Source organism: Monodelphis domestica, chromosome 2 (assembly GCF_027887165.1).
Source record: "Monodelphis domestica isolate mMonDom1 chromosome 2, mMonDom1.pri, whole genome shotgun sequence".
NCBI classification, from domain to species: domain Eukaryota; kingdom Metazoa; phylum Chordata; class Mammalia; order Didelphimorphia; family Didelphidae; genus Monodelphis; species Monodelphis domestica.
In genome coordinates, this window is record NC_077228.1 from 8,791,131 (window position 1) to 8,809,628 (window position 18,498).

The window sequence follows — 18,498 nt, forward strand, 5'->3', positions numbered from 1 at the left end:
GCTTTCTGAGCAGTGTGTTTTTCCAGATATGGGAAGGGGAAGTTTTCTTCTCTAGGAGTCGCCTAGACTGATGACATCACAGGCCCAAAGACTCCTCCTTCATCATGCTGCTGGAATGAGAAGAAGCAGCTTGGGGGAGTGGGGAGAGAACTTGCTTCAGTCGTGCCTCTGGCAAATCCTCCTTGGGTGACCCTGGGCCACTTGCTTCATCTCTTCTCCCCTAAGTGACTGTGAGATGGTAGATGGAAGAACAGGGAGAGGGAGTTTCCTCCGGGGGAGTTCTCAGAGCCAAAGAAATCACAATTCTGCTCCATGAGCCACCATGAAGAGAAGCCACTGACAGATTGTAGGCTGGGAAGAAAAGATGACTTGGTCACGTGGCAAGGGTGACAGGGGCGGTCACAGATGCACCAGGGGCCTCTTCTTTAATTCCTTACCTTCTGTCTTAGAATAAATTCTGGGTATTGGTTCTAAGGCAGAAGAGCTTTAAGGGTTAGGCAATGGAGGTTAAGTGATGTGCCCAGGGCTACACAGCTAGGATGTGTCGGAGGTCAGATTTGAACCCAGGACCTCCCGTTTTGGCCTGGCTCTCAATACAGCAAGCCACCCAGCTGTGCACCTCCTCCCGCCAGTGGATTCTTCATTTCAGGAGTCATTGAGGAAAGCCTCCACAGAGAATGAAGGGTGCCTTCCTCCCAGTGGTGGTGAACGTTGGGGACAATATGAACAAGAGGGACAGAAGACGAGCATTGTGGATGGGCTCCTCTCTCCTTTGTGGGGGGCTACAGAACCTCAGATCAGGAAGAATCATCTGCAACCAACAAGCATTCCTAAACCTTCCACACCAAGTCTGTCCTGTAGGGTTTATTATATTTTTGCAAAATGGGATGGAGAAATTGGGCATCACACGCCACAGCCTCGGACCCAGGCCAATACCACGAACCAAAGGGCCGATGCTTCCTGGACGGACAGATGGACAGATGGACGGACGGATGGCTGGCTCCTGACAAATGTCAAGTCATTCTCTCGTCAGGGGTTGCTTGTCTTCAATGTTGCAGGCCAAACATACGGCCCTTAAAACCAGTGTAAGCATTTGCTTCCAGTGTTGAGACTTTTGCTAATGGAAAGTTGCTGGCTTTGGTTCCCGTGGGCTCAACTATCCACAGAAAGAAGCCCGCGGCCCCAGGAAGGACACGTCTGTGTCTTCTGTGTATAGAAGCACGTCTGCTGTTTCCTCTCTGATTCCCCACAGAAGCTTATGGTTTAAAGAGATTTTGTATTCAGAGATGGAGGATCTGGGTTCCCATCCTGCCCCTCATATTACCTATATGACCTTGGATGAGTCACATCCCCGTGGGGTTTCCTGATCTGTATAAGGTTAGAAAGAGATTTCACTTTCCTGGAGCAAGTAGTTAGTATAATCAAACAGGAAAAATTCCTGGCAAGAATAAGTTCTGTTTTGTTTATAGAATCTGATATTATTCAGCAGAGCAGGGAGTACTAATGATTCTGCTCCAAATTATATGTTTCTGTGTCTTGCTAATAATAATAATTAGCATTTCTTTAGCTCTTTCAAAGCACTTTACATAGATTATCTCATTGGATCTTCACAACAAATCTGGGTGGTAGGTGCCATTATCACCTCCATTTTACAGTTGAGGAAACTGAGGCAGTTATGAAGACTCTGTGTCTTTAGTCAGTCAAAATGCCTTTATTTAGCACCTACAATGGGCCAGGGATAGTGCTAAGCCCTGGAGATGCAAACAGAGGCAAAAGAGGATCCCTGCTCTCAAGGCCATCACAGTTCCATGGGGAAGGCAATGGACAAGCAACCATCCAAGAACAAAGGGGAGAAACATGATCAATGAGGAGATAATCCACAGAGGGCAGACACTAAGAGGAAGAGGTCTCCGGGAGGCTTGTAGCAGAAAGTGGGGCGTTCAGTGGGACTTGGAGAGGGGCCAGCAACAGGTTTGGGGCCAGCTTATTTACACTCGCTGTCTCACTAGTCATTTTCTTCTCTGTAAATTGAAGGGGTTGGACCAGATGGCCTAAATGGTTCCTTTTAGCACATCTTTTTACCAAGTGGCCTTCCCTGGCTACCATGGCCCCCTGCGGATTGTCCTCCATTAGAATATCATTTCCTGGAGGCAGCAAGCTGGCTCACTGAATTGAGAGCCAGGGCTAGAGATGGGAGGTCCTGGGTTCAACTCTGGTCTCAAACACTTCCTAGCTGGGTGATCTTGGGCAAGTCACTTTGCCAACCCTTAAAGCTATTCTGCCTTGGAGCCAATACACAGTATTGAATCTAAGATGGAAGGTAAGAGTTTAAAAACAAAAAAGACTGTCATCTCCTTGAGGACAGAGACCCCATTTGTACTTTTGTATCTACTGGGGACCAGCTACCTGGGTGGTGCAGTGGAGAGAGCCACTTAATCCTGCTAACTCAGTTTCCTCATCTGTGAAATGAGCTGGGAAAGAAAATGGCAAATCACTCTAGTATCTTTGCCAAAAAACCTCAAATGGGGTCAGGAAGAGCTGGGCATGACTGAAACAAATGAACAAAAATTTGTGTCTTCAGTGCCTGGCAAATAATTAGCTCTGGATATAAAATATCAATGAATTCTTCCCTCCTTCCTTTCCTCCCTTCTTCCCTTCCTCCCTTCCTCCCTTCCTCCCTTCCTCCCTTCCTCCCTTCCTCCCTCCCTCCCTTCCTCCCTCCCTCCCTTCCTCCCTTCCTCCCTCCCTTCCTTCCTTCCTTCCTTCCTTCCTTCCTTCCTTCCTTCCTTCCTTCCTTCCTTCCTTCCTTCCCTCCTTCCTTCCTTCCTTCCTTCCTTCCTTCCTTCCTTCCTTCCTTCCTTCCTTCCTTCCTTCCTTCCTTCCTTCCTTCCTTCCTTCCTTCCTTCCTTCCTTCCTTCCTTCCTTCCTTCCTTCCCTCCTTCCCTCCTCCCTTCCTTCCCTCCTTCCCTCCTTCCCTCCTTCCCTCCTTCCCTCCTTCCTTCCTTCCTTCCTTCCTTCCTTCCTTCCTTCCTTCCTTCCTTCCTTCCTTCCTTCCTTCCTTCCTTCCTTCCTTCCTTCCTTCCTTCCTTCCTTCCTTCCTTCCTTCCTTCCTTCCTTCCTTCCTTCCTTCCTTCCTTCCTTCCTTCCTTCCTTCCTTCCTTCCTTCCTTCCTTCCTTCCTTCCTTCCTTCCTTCCTTCCTTCCTTCCTTCCTTCCTTCCTTCCTTCCTTCCTTCCTTCCTTCCTTCCTTCCTTCCTTCCTTCCTTCCTTCCTTCCTTCCTTCCTTCCTTCCTTCCTTCCTTCCTTCCTTCCTTCCTTCCTTCCCTCTCTGCCTCCCTCCCTCTCCTGATATTCTGGTCCATGAGTTGATGCTAAGCAAAAAGACCAGAGCCCAAAAATATTATACCCAGCAACAAAATGAAAATGAAGCTGAGCTTGGAGTAACTGTAGGAGCCAATCCCAGAGGACAAAGGTGGAGAGGACAGTGACTATAATTGCTTTATCGTTTAAGCTTGTGTAAATCTTGGTCAGTTGTGGGGTATACTGGGAAATTCTGGTTTTATTTTCCTTTTTTCAAAGTTTAAGACAAAGTTATTCATTGAAGAGGGAGAAAGAGATGGGTTGCTCAATGGATAGAGCATTGTGCCCGGAGTCAGGAAAACCTGAGTTCAAATCTGGCTTCAGTCAGTTATTAGTGGTAGGACTTTAGGAAGATCATTTCATCTCTGTTTGCTTCAGTTTTCTTAACTGAAAAATGGGGATGATAATAGTATCTAGGGCTATTGTGAAGATTTGTGAAGTGCTGAGCTATTATTACAAATAATTATTTCCTTGTGTCCTATTATTTTGCATCATTGCGTTCTGTGCTTGTACAGTCGATCCTCATTCAGTGACCAGGCCAGATTTTCTTTCTTTTGACCAAAGCTGTAAGGCTTCCAGGACAAACAGAATGTCTGTGCTGATCTCTAGGGTGTTTATCAGTTGAGGCTGAGGATCCAAGCAGGGAGGAATAGAGGGTTTCAGAGCTAATTCCCCAAAGAAAAGCATGAAGCATCCACATGAAGATGCCACCATGAATGTGGGAAATATGGAGCTCCACTTCCAGAAGGAAGATACCCAGGGACCAGTGGGAGGAACTTGTCCCTGGAGGCCCCTTCTAGCTTTACCTTCTCTAACTTTGTCAGGCACTTTACAAATATTATCTTATCTCACTGGAGGTCCAGAGATATAACCGGAATGACTGTTAAGGGGGCCCATGACACCAAAGAGCTTAAGATTATATGCGGGGGTGGGGTGGGGGAGAGGGAGGAGGTCTTTGCCCCCCCTTTTTAAAAATAGGACCCAACTATGAAAGCAGAACTCTCAGGAATCTTTTAAAAATCTCTTCTAAATTTAAATTAAAAAAAGGGGGGGGGGGAGGCACTCTATTTGCAACAGGGTTTGTAAACACAAATTACCTTTTAACTAGTCTCCTCTCCACATTCCTTTCCCTTGTAGCCGGCAGCAAATTAATCTTGAAAGCTCACCTTTGTTGTGGGACCAGATGGTTCTTCCTTTAATTTGGGGAAAGTCAGTGTTTGATGATTCAGAGTTCAAATGAGAGGAGGAGGGCAGATGGGTTGGGTCAGATCCCTGGGGTATTCACTCAGCCCTTGGATGGGGGCTGTCTCCTACACACCTGGGAGAAGGGTTAGATGACAGCATCAAAACGAGAAGGGCCCTGGAGGGGCCTCTGGGCCTCCCAGGTGAGGATACTGCAGCCCCACCAAGCAAGGTGAAGGGATGTTTTTTTCAAGATTATCCTGAAAGTGAGGGACAGCTAAGATGCCAACGTGTATCCTCCAACAATAAACCCACTCTTGTTGTTTCTAAAGTACAGCACTCCCCCATGAGGATTTCTGGGGTGATGGGGGTTACCTCGAAACTTGTGAGCCTTAGAAGTGCCAGATGCTTCTGCAATGGGATTCTACCTGGGCTCCTTGTTGTTGTAATTAGTCAATAGCTTCACTTCAGGGTCATCAAATTCATTTCTTTGGACTTTCTCTTATAAAAAACATGGTTCTGAGTAGAGAGCCAGAGCAGTGTGGTCAAACTCAAATAGGAATGGTGCCCAGCAGTCACATTTTGACTTAGAAAACCACAAATGACCATTATCTCTATTATACAGCATTTTATTTACTTTGTAAAAGTTTTAGTGTTAATTTGGCTCCTCTTGGCACGCTAGTGGCACCTCTTAGATCCAGAGGATTCCCAGCCTGCCTCAAGGGATCTGTGACTCCCCAAAAGGTCTTTAAGGATCCCTAAGAGAAGAAATCTCTCCTCTATGTACTTCAGATCTTCAGGGGATTCACAGTCTCATCTGTTTGGGCTTTCCTCCATTGGGATCATCCATCCAGCTAGCATTTATTAAACCCCTGCTGTGTGCAGGAAATGTTTCAGTCACCAGTGATACAGAGACAGTAATGGAGCTCTTATTCTACTTGGGGAGGGTGAGGAGGAAGAATTTGGCATCTTCTCAGATGGGTAGATACAAGATATAAGCAAAATAAGGAATGGGTTGTTGGAGGGTAAGGTGATCCTGGAAACGAGTTTAGAAGAGATTTAGGAGGTCCAAGAGGTGGCAGGGCAGGGGTGGGGGTGGGGAGGAGGGGTATTGTTTTCAGCAGAGGGGGCACATATGTAAAGAGGGAGTGCTATGCTAATGGGATGCCAGCCCCTCTGCACCTTTGCCCCATGTGTGATTGATGACAATAACTTCCCCCAAATGCGGGTCTGCCCACTCTCAGGACTCTCTCTTCTGGATTGCTGGGCATTTCATGGGTACCAATGCCATGGTCATACTGGGTGTCCACTATCTCTAGTTGTCTGTTCATGACTAGGAAGAAACCGGCACAGCCAATAGGAAGGTTGAGTCTTAGACTAAGAGCATCCTGGTGGGAAGGGACTTCGGGTGTCCTGGAGGTCAGTTCCCTTTATTTTACAGATGAGGCCAGTGGGGAGAAGGAAAGTGGCCTGGTGCAAATATTCTAGAGGAATTCTTTCTTTTTTTTTAATTTGAAAAATTTTATTTAATTAATTTAGAATATTTTCCCATGGTTACAAGATTCATCTTCTTTCCCTTCCCCCTCCCCACCCCCTTCCCCAGCCAATGAGCAATTCCACTGGGTATTACATGTGTCCTTGATCAAGACCTATTTCCATATTTTTGATATTTGCTCTAGGGTGATTGCTTAAGAGTCTACATCCCCATCATATCCCCTTGATCCATGTGATAAAGCAGTTGTTTTTCTTCTGCATGTCCCCTCCCACAGTTCTTCCTCTAAATGTGGATAGCGTGCTTTCTCATAAGTCCTTCAGAATTGTTCTGGATCATTGCATTGCTACTAGTAGAGAAGTTCATTACATTCGATTGTGCCACAATGTATCAGAGGAATTTTTTTCTTGAGTCCTCCTCCCTCACTGAAAGCTGCCCTTGGACTCCTTGCTCCAACTACATTGTATTCATTTCCCATTTGTTTATATTATGTATTGACTTAATCAGTAGAATATTAGCTCCTTGAGGGCAAAGACATTGTGTCCACTTTGTAGCCACTGCACTTAGCTCATTTTCTGGTACTGGGTAGGTACTTTTAAAAAAATTTATTTTAGTTAATTTAGAACATTATTCCTTGCTTACAAGAATCATATTCTTTCCCTCCCTCCCCTCCCCAGCCGACACACAATTTCACTGGGTTTTACATGTGTCCTTGATCAGAAGCGATTTCCATGTTTTGGTGTTTGCATTAGGATGTTCATTTAGAGTCTACATCCCCCTCGACCCATGTAGTCAAGCAGTTGTTTTTTCTTTGGTGTTTTTACTCCCACAGTTTTTCCTCTGGATGTGGATAGCTTCTTTCTTGTAAGTCCCTCAGAATTGTCCTGGGTCATTGCATTGCTGCTAGTAGAGAAGTCAGTTACCTTCAATTGTACCACAGTGTATCAGTTTCTGTGTACAATATTCTCCTGGCTCTGCTCCTTTCACTCTGAATCAATTTCTGGAGGTCTTTCCAGTTCACATGGAATCCCTCCAGTTCATTATTCCTTTGAGCACAATAGTACTCCATCACCAACATATACCACAGTTTGTTCAGCCATTCCTCAATTGAAGGGCATCTCCTCATTTTCCAATTTTTTGACAGGGCAGGTACTTTAAACAATGTTTATTGATTGATTGAAAAAAAAAAGAATAAACAAAGCCCACATATAAGTACTTGTTTTGAGTTAGACACAGTAATCAACCAGATAATCCCTGCCTTCAAAGAAAGTTCATATTATAGTGGCAGGTTTATAGCCCATTATAGGGGGCTATAGGGAGCCATGCTCATGCAAGGAAGGAAACAAGCATTTATTGAGCACCTACTGTATGCCAAGCACTGTTCTTAAACCTATCTAATTTGGTCCCACAATAGATCTATTATTATCTTGCATCTAAAACAGCCAGGGGGAAAGTGACTTGCCCACAGTCACACACTTATCAAATGTCAGTGGTCAAATTTGAACTCATCTTCCAGACTCTTAAGCCCAGCACTCAATCCAGGACACCATCTAGCTATATATATTTCAATCCATCAAAATGGCTCTGCAGTCATCATACAGGGAGTACACTAGTGGTCCTGGCTTTTTGATAGGAAACAAATCCAAATATGGGAACTTTGGGTACTGTTGCAGCATTTATGGATGGTTTGCTTTCCATGTGATGGGGAAACTTAATTTTCCAGTTGTTAAAATGAACAAGTGGGAGGGATAGCTAGGTGGCACAGTGGCTAGAGCTCCAAGCCTGGAGTCGGGAGGACTTGAGTTCAAATCTAGCCTCAGACATTAACTAGTTGTGTGATCCTGGGCAAGTCACTTAACTCTACCTGCCTGGCCCTTGCTGCTCTGATGTCTTAAAATTGATAGTAAGACAGAAGGGATGTGGGTAAAAAAATGAACAAATCGAACTATAAGACACTCTCCAATTATGGGAAGAGAAGGCCACTGTGCAGAGCCCTTAGTCAACCTTGAAGCTCTCTGTTAATTATTGACAGTGTGTGTCCTGAGAGGTCCAGCTTGTCAGATTGGGTCAGCCTTCTGCAGAGACCTGCTAGGAGGAAGTGCCCAGGATTGGGGCAGGAAGAGGGGACTCATGATCTCTATGGCCTTTATTGATAAGAGGGCAAATGCCTGAAATGGGGGCAAGGGGGCTGGGACGGGATGTGCCTCAATCCTTCCTAGAAGCGTTTCTTTGTCAAAGGCAGGCTCTCCCTGCTCATCACCTGGGCAAACATGCCTAATATTGTTGACCCAGAGCCACTCAGCTAGGTCTTAAATACACAAAATTGTAAATCCCAGCTCAAAACAAACAATTGATCCTTGGCATAGGAGACCCATTTCCTGTTGTTTGTTTTACATTCTGGCCCAGGGCTTTGAGGAAGCCCTCCAGCTACCCTCTCAGGTTAGAGCAACCTCAGGCCTGCCTGAACTTGGTTTCTCTTCTCTCCCTCCCTCCCTCCCTTCCTCCCTTCCTCCCTTCCTCCCTTCCTTCCTTCCTTCCTTCCTTCCTTCAACTCAGAAGAGTGTGAAGGACTAGAAAATGAGAGTTAAGTGACTTGTTCAAGGTCACACAGCAATGATGTGTCTGAGGTCAAATTTGAACCCAGGACCTCCTGCCTCTGGGCCTGGCTTTCAATCCACTGAACCACCTAGCTGCCTCCTCTTTTGTCCCTTTTAAAACTCAACTCCTTTAGCCCCTGGAGGAGACAGGACTCCCTTGTTTGATAGCACCTGATGTGAGTTCTGTTGGGTTCTCCAGAGTCTTAGTCCAGGTTTGCTCTGAGTTCTACCCTAATGGAAGTTGTGGCAGTTCATTCACAGTCAGAGGAGGAGGAGGGTGTCCTGATGGGATTGGTCCTTTGTACAGTTCTCTTTGTGTCCCTCCTCTCTTCAGAAAACTCTCCATGACTCCACACTTTGCCTACTGAGATCAGACAGGAAATCCATCTCAGGGACCTACATCTTCAGCCCAAAGTCACCAGTTTGAATTCAGGCACTGTTATAGAATGAATGATGGGAAAACAGCAATTAAGCACCTAGTGTGAACCAGGTGTTGGAGATGCAACAGAAAAAGCAAGAAAATCCCTGCTTTCTCTGAGCTCCCTAACTGTGGGGAGGGAGCACATCGAAGGAAGCTGGGCAGCAGGGTGGATGGCAAGACCCAAGGGCTCTAAGGGAGTCAGTGCCTCCTGCCAGTGGAAGCACGAGCAGTCACCTGGCTCTGTTTCTTCTGTAAAATGAGGAGGTTAAATTCCAGTTCTAAAATTGATTCTCGCCATCAATCATGCAATCCCCCCCAGATTATAGGAGACAGAATGGTACAAGTGAAAGAACACTGGGTCTAGGGTCAGAGGACCTGAGTTCAAATCAAGCCTTTGATGCTGACTACCTGTATGACCTAGAGAAAATTGTGCAAACTCCCTGGGCCTCAGTTTCCTCATTTAAACAAGGGGGTGGGAGCAGATAGCTTCTGAGGTCTCTCCTAATCCCAAATCACATGAACATGGACACATGGGAAACCAGATAACCTGAGGGATCCATGGGTGTTTGACGCATACCAGATGAGCAGTGTGGTGGATGTGGGAAGAGAAATGGAAGGAATAAGGATATTTTTAGCTAGGGTAATCTGGAAAACTTCATGGAGGAGGGAGGCTTGGAGCTATACCAGGGCATAAGAATAGTTGTTTATGTATGTGGGCCATGGATTGCTGCTCATGGGTCCCCTGGGGTCCTCCAGGTGGTCCCCCAGCTTACCTTCAGGGTGATCCAGTTAATGACACGCTCAGTTGAGTCCCCTCCAATACACTTGATGAAATGGCAGGACAGAAGGCACAGGTTGGAGAGATATTTTTGCAGATTTTGACTAGTCTCATTCACCACTCAACAGGGAGGTAGTGTGGCTCAATGGATAGAGCAGCGGCTTTAAGGTCAGAGACCCTGGATTCAACCCTCCCAGTGTGACCTTAAGAATGTCCTTCATCCCCTCATTCCTCAGTTTCCTCATAAGTAAAACAAGGGGATTGGAGGAACCTCTTGGTTGCCATCACTACATCTCTGATCCTCTGAATGTGCACGCCCCCCCACCCCTCCCACCCCCCAAGGAATTTTCTGAGAGCTGCTAATGCAAAGCAATCCCACCCTGGCACGTTCCTGGCCTTCTCTGAAGCTGTGAGGGCCCTGTCAGCTCTAAGGCCTCGGGAACATTCATAATGCTTCACGTGTTTTCCTACAAAGGAGGATTACGAGTTTGGAGCAGCAGTCTTCTAAACCCCCTATTTACAGATGATAAAACGGAGACCCAGAGAACACATAGTCAGTCATCTGTCAACTGGCATTTAGCAAAAGGGACTACTATGTGTTAAGTGCTGGGGAGCCCTTCAAGAAAAGCAAAAAACCCAACCCAAGCAGTCCCTGATCTTAAGGAGCTGTAAGGGAGCCAACTAGTCAACCCATCATTTTAAAGATGGGGAAACTGAGGCCTAGAGAGAGGAAGTATGTGGGTCAGCTTGGATCAACACTCGGGTCCCTCGTACCACCCAGCATTGCCTACATTAGTATTGATTTTGTTCAGCTAATCATTACTGAGGCAGGTCTGGTCACCTTCCCCAACCCGCTCCTGGGAAGCCAGTTAATGGCATTATTGGTGTGTGTCCAGGGGGGCGCTGGCAAGGGTTTAACAACCAGCTCTCCAAAAGAAATAAACGACATCCTTAACAGATTTCAATTTAATCTGCGTCGTACACGTTTTCTCTGTCACTTTCTTAAATCTAGACAATCAACGAAGCGATCGACTCGGAAATTCCTGATTTCGAATGTATAAATGCTCACGTTGAAAATTTAACAATTGGAGCTGGCTCCAGCGTCTCCCTGATTCCACCTTGGCCTGGCACTCAAGGCCTTCTGAGTTTCTGGCTCTGCCCTCTATCGCTTTCTCCTGATTCTCCGTCCTCCACTCGAGGCTTTGGCCATCTGGAACGGTCCGTTCTAATATTGCCATGGCTCTGCAATGTCATCGATGTGGCAATTCTCTGCCAACAATAGAGATGGAAGCCTGTCTGTGCCCCCCAGCCGGGGTGCCTCTCCCCCAGCATCTCTCATAAACTCAGAGCTGGGCACCGTCCTTGTAGAAGGAAGCAGAAAGCCTGCCCATCCCCAGGCTGTGGACGTAACGGATGCCTCCGTCCCTTCTTGACTGCTTGGCATCATCCTTCACCCCACTTTAGTCTAATTTCCCCTTGGCCTGGGCTGCAGCCCCCTCATCCCTGCCACGTTCCCCCCCCCCCCCCCATCTCAGCGCCTCTGGCTGACCTTCAGCCGAAATTCTCGAGCCTCTGCCTTGGGATTTCTGTCCTGATTTTGTTGGGGTCCCAGCACTTAGCACACCAGAGCCATTCATTACGTGCTAGTAGACCGAATGGTTATATTCCCCCGCGGCCTGGCTAGAAGCTCATCCTTTGGATGAAAATCTTCGCCATCCAACACCAAGCGTCTCACATCCAGCAGAGGGGCCCCGTGGGCTTCTGAGGGAGACGTTGGGTTATTTGGCCCCTCCCTGCCGTGCCCCACACTTCTCCCCCCATCCCTACTTCCCCTCTCCTTGACATGTGGTCCACCAGAATTCTCCTCACCGGAGACTTTGTTAGGGGAGAATGTGGTCAGGGAAGAGGGAGCCCCTGACTTTGAGGATCGCAGTACGCCCCGAGGCGCCTACATTTAAGTCTAGAACAAATCTTCGGGGTCCCAGCATGCATCTCTCTTCCGAGAGACTGCGTCTGAGAAGTGAAATCTGTTACCTGGGATCAAATACCTGGAGCGAGTTCAAACGAGGCCCTTCCTCACCCCAAGTTTGGCATTCGATAAGCCAAGATTAAAAAGAGACTTCGCTTTCCTGGAGCAAGTCGTTACGTGTAATCAAAGTCAAAACGTCTTCCAAAGATGCTCTCCTGGGTCTTCATTGTTATTATTATTATTATTATTATTATTATTATTAATCCTCTCCATTTTAGAGTTGAAGATACGAAGGGATCTAGAAATATCCGAGGCCAGATTTTAGTCTGTCAAGATGCTTTAAGCACCTACTATGAGCCAGGCGCGATACTGAGTATTAGAGATACAAATAAAGCAAAAGAGGGTCCAGTTTATTCACTAGGCTGCGTGTCCCTCTCCCTATCCCACGGGGCTGACAGTCCTAGCCTGTCCTCATCTTTTTCTTTTTTGTATTTTATTTATCAGAGGTCCACTTTCTCCACCAGATCGACAGCCCTGAATCGCAGACATGCCTCCACTTACACCAGATTAAAACATAATCGGGAAATATTTAACAAAAGAGTGAAATATCCCATAGAGCGTAGATAACGGTCGTTGCCAATCTGCAGCCCGCAGGGAGATAGATCTCTGTGCCCAATGTGATGGCCCCTGTTTCTGTGTGAATCAGTTAACAAAGTGAACCTCCTGCATTGGCCGTGGCCAGACGTGGCTCCTGTGTCAGCGGTGGGCGCTGTGCTTCAGCACGAGTCCTCTGGGATGGTGGCGGATCAGAGCTCGTCCCGCTCTGCGGTTAGCTTCGCCTGTCTTCACCGTGTCATTGTTGCGGGGTCCGTTGTGTCCTGGTTCTGCACCTTTCACTCTGCACTAGTTCATTTGGTTCTTCCACATTCCCTCACTGGGCCACAGCATCCACGGACCAGAGCTTGGGCAGCCTTTCCCCAGACAATGGGCATCCTTGGAGCTTCCACCTCTTCGCCATCCCAGAAAGGGCTGCTCTCACTGGGCCCATTTTCTCTTTCTCTGACCTCTTTGGGGTTGGACCCAGCACTGTCATTGCTGGGTTGGAGGGTGAGCACTGCTTAGTGTCTAGCCATTCTCCAAGGCCGGGTTTCAATCCCCTCATCACCAGACTATCAAGAAGCCTCGTGCTTGAGCTCCCTGCTTTGCCTTCCCCCACTCCCGGCTCTCCTCCTCCTCCAAATAACCTTCCTGAAACACCAACATGCCCCTGTCACTCCCCTGGTCAATAAGCCCCTGTGGCTCCCTAGCACTCTGAGATCAAACAGCTAATCCTCTGGTGTTCCAAGCCCTTTGGGGAAGCTGACCCCCTGCTCCTTTCCTGGTCTCTTTATCCCTCCCCCCCCAAGGCTATGATCTGGTGGCATTGGCTGTTGACTCATCAAGTGGCAGCCCCCCAAACCTGCCATTGCCTTTATATTGATCCTCCTTGTCACGTTCATCCCGCCATCTTGTCCTTGTGACGTGAGCTGTGACTATGTCTGTCCTTGTTGTTATTATCACTGTTTTACCTCAGATACTAGCTCCATGGCCCTGGGCAAATCCACTAACCTCTCTCAGCCTCAGTCTTCCTCATCTGTAAAAGGGGACCGATAACAGCCCCTACTGCGTATTCTCATTGTAAGGACAAAATGAGATGGCATGAAAAGCACAGCTCTCCGTGGAGGCTGGCTTGCGTTATGATCACCTTATTTCACTCACCCAGTGGAGCCTCTCAGCACCTTTGGCTCCCTGAGAACGCTGTCAGCCCACCCCCAGGCGGAGAGGTCTGGAGCCTTATCTTGGGCTCCCGGGCTCAGTCACTGAGGCCAAACCCCTCGTTTTCTGGTAGAAGAAATGCCCCTCGGACAGAGCGTCCTACCGCAGCTCGTCCGGGTAGTGCTGGGCGGCGTCGGACCCACGTCCCCAGACTGGAAAGCCATCGGGCTCTTTCCTTTGCGCCCTATCCCGGGGCTCAGTTTTCTCATCTGTAAAATGATCTCCTTGGGCTTTGGGCATCCATAAACATGGATGACCCTTTTTGAATGGTGTCGGCGGCCTCTTCTGCCATCCTATTGGCTCTGATTCACTGTGAAAGCGATGCTCCTGACAAAGGGTCCACGGCCTCGCCAGATTGCCGAAGGGCTGCATGAGCCCAAAGGGGAACGGGGAGAGCCCTGACTTCTGCTCCCTCCCCGCTCCGTGGCGGCTGGGCTGGGGTATTGTGAGTATGCCCGCCCCCAGGATGGGCTAGTTCATGAAGGACGGAGAGGCGTCCTCTGCCCTCAGCCGTGGAGGGCGAAGCCTCCTTTCCTGGGCCTCTTGGACCCCATGTCCCCCGAGGGTGGCGCAGGGCTCTGGAGCCGCTGTGGCTCTTCACGGGGGCCTCGTGGCCCTTTTCTGCACCACCAGACTCCCGCTCAGACGGGCTGGAGGGTGAGAAAACACTCGAGAGGCCCCCAGCGGAGCTCTGCGGGATCTCTGGAGCCCCTGAGGGAACCCCCCCACCCCCAACAGGGCTCTCCGGCTCCTTGGCCCGACCACGGGATACGGGCCGCTCTTCATGGACTGTTTGGGCTTTGGGAGTCGGGATAACTGAGTCATGTTTCCAAGAATAAGGCCGGCGCCTGGGGGGAGACAAAGGGCTTGGGAGAGGCCCCGGTGGGGGCAGAGACGGGCCCAGGAAGGGAGGGAGGGAGGGACGGGCTTGCTGTGGCCCCGACCACGCAGGATGACCTTTAAGTTGAATTTAGGGAGGAAGAGCTAGAGGCAGGGAGTCATTCCTAGAGCCCTGTGGGGGCTTCGCCTTTCGCCCCAGTTGCTGGAGGGTCGCTGAGGGATCTCACTCTGAGGGATCACTCTGAGAGCCGGAGGGGGGGCGCTGGAGGAGGCCTCGGGGCCCTCAAACAGCCTCTCACCCCTGCCTGTGGGGTACTTGCCCATAAAGCATTTGTGAGTCTTTTTTTTTAACATTATTTTATTTGGTCATTTTCATACATTGTTCATTGGAAACAGACCATTTTCTTTTCCTCCCCCCCCCCCCCCCCAGCGGACGCACGATTCGTCTGGGTATCCCATGTGTCCTTGATTCGAACCCATTTCCTTGTTGCTGGTATTTGCATGAGGGCGCTCATTTAGCGTCTCCTCGATCATGTCAACCTCAACCCTCAAGCAGTAAGCATTTGTGAGTCTTAACACGATGTCAAAGGACCTCCTCTGCCCCAGACCCTGCGCTAAGCCTCGAAGCTCACCCCTAATGTTGCCCTCAGACTTATGTTCATCTAAGATGCTTATGGATGTCCTTGGAGGCCATCCTGGAGGAGGAGGCATGAGCTCCAGGCGGGGATAGGGCAAAGGGGGGGGGTAGGTAGGGATGGGCTATGAGGGCGGGCAGGGAAAGGGGGCACAGTTGGGAGGTGGGCGATGAGGCTGTGGATGGGGAGGGGCACGCAGGTCCGGACGGTAGGAGGGGCGAGCTGGGGAGGGCTTGGGAGCCGGGCGGGAGATGCTGGAGGTCCGCCCGGCGGTAGGGACATCCCTTGCCGTGTCTGCCCCATCCAGGGCTCTTGTTAAACGGAGCGTTGTGTCCCCGCAGCCCCCGGCCCCACCACGGCCGTGTCCTACATGTCCGTGAAGTGCGTCGACTCCAGGAAGGTGCACCACAAGTCCAAGTGGTTCATGCCGTGGGGCTCCAACCAGTGCGACAAGATCCGCGACTTCGACGAGGCTCCGCCCAAGAGGATCGAGGCCAACGACATCGTGTTCGCCGTGCACGTGCCGCTGCCCGCCATGGAGATGAGCCCCTGGTTCCAGTTCATGCTCTTCATTCTGCAGCTGGACATCGCGTTCAAGCTCAACAACCAGATCAGTAAGTCGCGCTGCCTGGCCGCCCACCTGGCCGGCCGTCCACCTCGTCCCAGGGCCTGCGGCCAGGATCGGGAACGGCCAGGAGCCTGCATGGGGAGCCAAGGGGGCGGCCTTCAAAGGGCCGCTTCCAACCCTGTGCCCTTGGGCGAGCCACCTAAACCGGCGCGTGCCTCAGTTTCCTCACCTGTAAGTGTGGGGTTAGAATACTGATGCTTGATTAGGTGAGCCCTGAGTTTCCTCCCTCATCGGTTGGGAAGGCTCAGGTCAGGCGCCACCTCTGCCTCGTGCTGCTTTGGGGAGCCAAAGCTGGGAAACTGACGCTCTAGATTGGGTGCTGACTGCGTTGGGGACAGCCCTGTACTAGTGAATTCAATATCTGCACCCCTTCCCCTGCCCACGGGGAGATGGCCACATGCCTTGAGGTCAGAGAACTGGGCCGGGAGACAGGAAGGCGAGTTCAAATCTTGCCTCAGACGCTTATGAGCTTTGAGACCCTGAGCCAGTCACTTAGCCTTTGTTTGCCTCCGTTTTCTCAGCCATGAAGTGCAGAGAGTTGGAATCTAGGCTTTCTCTGGTCCTTTCCAGGTCTAAATCAATGATCTCTTACTGACCTGGGTTCAAATCCCAGCTCTCCTCTCAGTCCCTGTGCAAGGTCTCCCCATGCTGGCTGGCTGATGCCCCGAGGAGTCCCTACCTCGCCTGCCAGGCTTCCCTGAGGAAGGGAGGAGGGGCTTTCGTGGCTGTGAGACTCACCTGAGCACGGCTACCTCCAGGCCGGGTGGGCTGTGAGCTGAAGAGTCCCGGGAGGCCCCCTGGGCTTAAGCCTGCCTAAGTTACCCCCATCAAAGCCACCCTTTGACTAAAAGATCACGGTACTGGGGATGGGCAGTGCTTGCCCACTGTTTCCTCCTCCTAGGATGGGAGAAGGAGTAACAGCACAGGATCTTCGATTTAGTCCTAGGAGGGACTGAGACCACATTCTTTCTTCCTCAACCCCCATTTTATAAATAGGAAAACTGAGGCCAAGAGCAGGTCAGTGGCTTGTCTAAGGTCATCAGCTAAGTGTCTGAATCTGGATTCGAACTTGGGTCTTCCTGACTTCAGACTCGGTACTCTATCCACTGTACCACCCACCTTCCTCAAGCATAGCAGATAAAGTGTTGGCCTTGGATTGAGGAAGAAATGGAGTCAAATCCTGCCTTGTGCTTTGTTCACCAGCCTTAAAGTGCTTTGCAAATGGTAGTTCTGGGGATCATTATTTTCTCTTTAGGAGTTTATGGTGCCACCATAAAACCCTTCCCCATTTGTTTGAACAGCCTTGAAAATAAAAATGCATTGATGCCTATTTATTGATGGATAGTGCTAGGGAAAGGGGCCCAGCAAGGCTCAGTGACGTATCCGTGGTCACACAGCTGCAAAGTATTTTTGGAAGGATTCGCACACAGGCCTTCCTAATTCCAAGGTCAGCACCTTAGTTACTCCTTTGCCTTTCAAGGTCTTGTCTATTTATATAAAATAACATGGCAGCAGATTCTTACTAACAAGCCCAGTTAACACCTGAAACCATGTGGTTATTCAAAAACCGATGAGACGCTTTCTCCGGAGTGGGAAGGCTGGCCAGGTGGGTCCATTGCGGGGGCCGCTGACTTCAAGGTGGGCAGATTGGCCGTCACCCTGGGCAGCTTTGTTCATGGATGCCAGGATAGCCTGGCTCTAGGAGGGATGCAATCATCTCTTCCTCCTCCCACCCCAGCCAGCTTTTTAAAAGCACACACTGAGGACGTTTTTATGACACTTCATGGCTCCATCATCTATCAGAGAGAGCACCGTTTCCCATGAAACCCCCAAAGCAAGCAAGGATGTCTCCCCTCGTTATTCACTCAGAGAACCCTCTCCAGCGGGGAGCCAGCGGGGCTTCCCTTGTATACAAAGGGCTCTGTGGTTCCTACTCCAGGCAACCTCTTCTGGCTTTGTCATACAATGCTACCAACACATCATGGCAAACCAGTCCACTGTCTTTGCCAAGAAAACGCCATAGTCCACGGGATCCCAAAGTGTCAAAGACAACTGGACAACGTGACAGCTGTCAATACTAGGACCACTAGGAAGGTGGGCTTACTGGAACAAACCCTGTGTCAGGAGTCTGAGACCTTGGGTTCAAATCCTACCTCTTCCCCTATTTGACTCCCCATTTGTATCTGAGCCAAGTCATTTAACCCCTTTCACCCTCAGTTTCCTCACCTGAACATCTCCTCTTTCTCACTGATTCCCAGGTGCCAAGGAGACTATCAAATCTAAGGGACAAGGACAGGGCCAGGGCCCATGATTTAACTGGTACCAGTAGCTCTCCTTGCCAGTTCATGGTGACTCCTTCTTGACAATTTAGTCTTAGAGCAGGGGGCTCTTGATGGAGAAGGGGTACATATTTTTAAGTTATTTTCTTTTGATAATAGTAATTCCCATATTGGGGGATTTCCTTTGTATTCATTTGATTTTGGGCTTTTGAAAATGTGACTAAGAGAATGGAGACCCTCTGCTTTTCCAGACTGGCCCAGGAGTGGGTGTCAAGAATTTCTGACTTAGAGAGCTGTTGATTTAGAACACTTGGAGGGTGAGTCAGAGAAGTAGGAAAACTCCCATCTAACCATCAGCAAGCCTTTATCACTTGCTGTGTTTCAAACACTGCTCTAGGTTCTGGGAATATATAATAGAGATAAAAGAATCAAACGGCCCCTACTCAAAATAAGGGGAGATGAGATGTCTGTATATGGGTCTATGTCTATGTATATACACGGCA

At 49.3% G+C, this 18,498-nt stretch overlaps 1 protein-coding gene across 1 annotated transcript in view; it reads left to right on the forward strand.

Annotated features, from left to right (window-relative positions):
- Positions 1–18,498, forward strand: part of WLS (Wnt ligand secretion mediator) — a 130,488-nt gene that overhangs the window by 40,425 nt on the left and 71,565 nt on the right. The window contains exon 2 of the mRNA XM_001364526.4: positions 15,430–15,702. Coding sequence (XP_001364563.1) covers positions 15,430–15,702 — 273 coding nt within the window. The remainder of the gene's footprint in view (positions 1–15,429; positions 15,703–18,498) is intronic.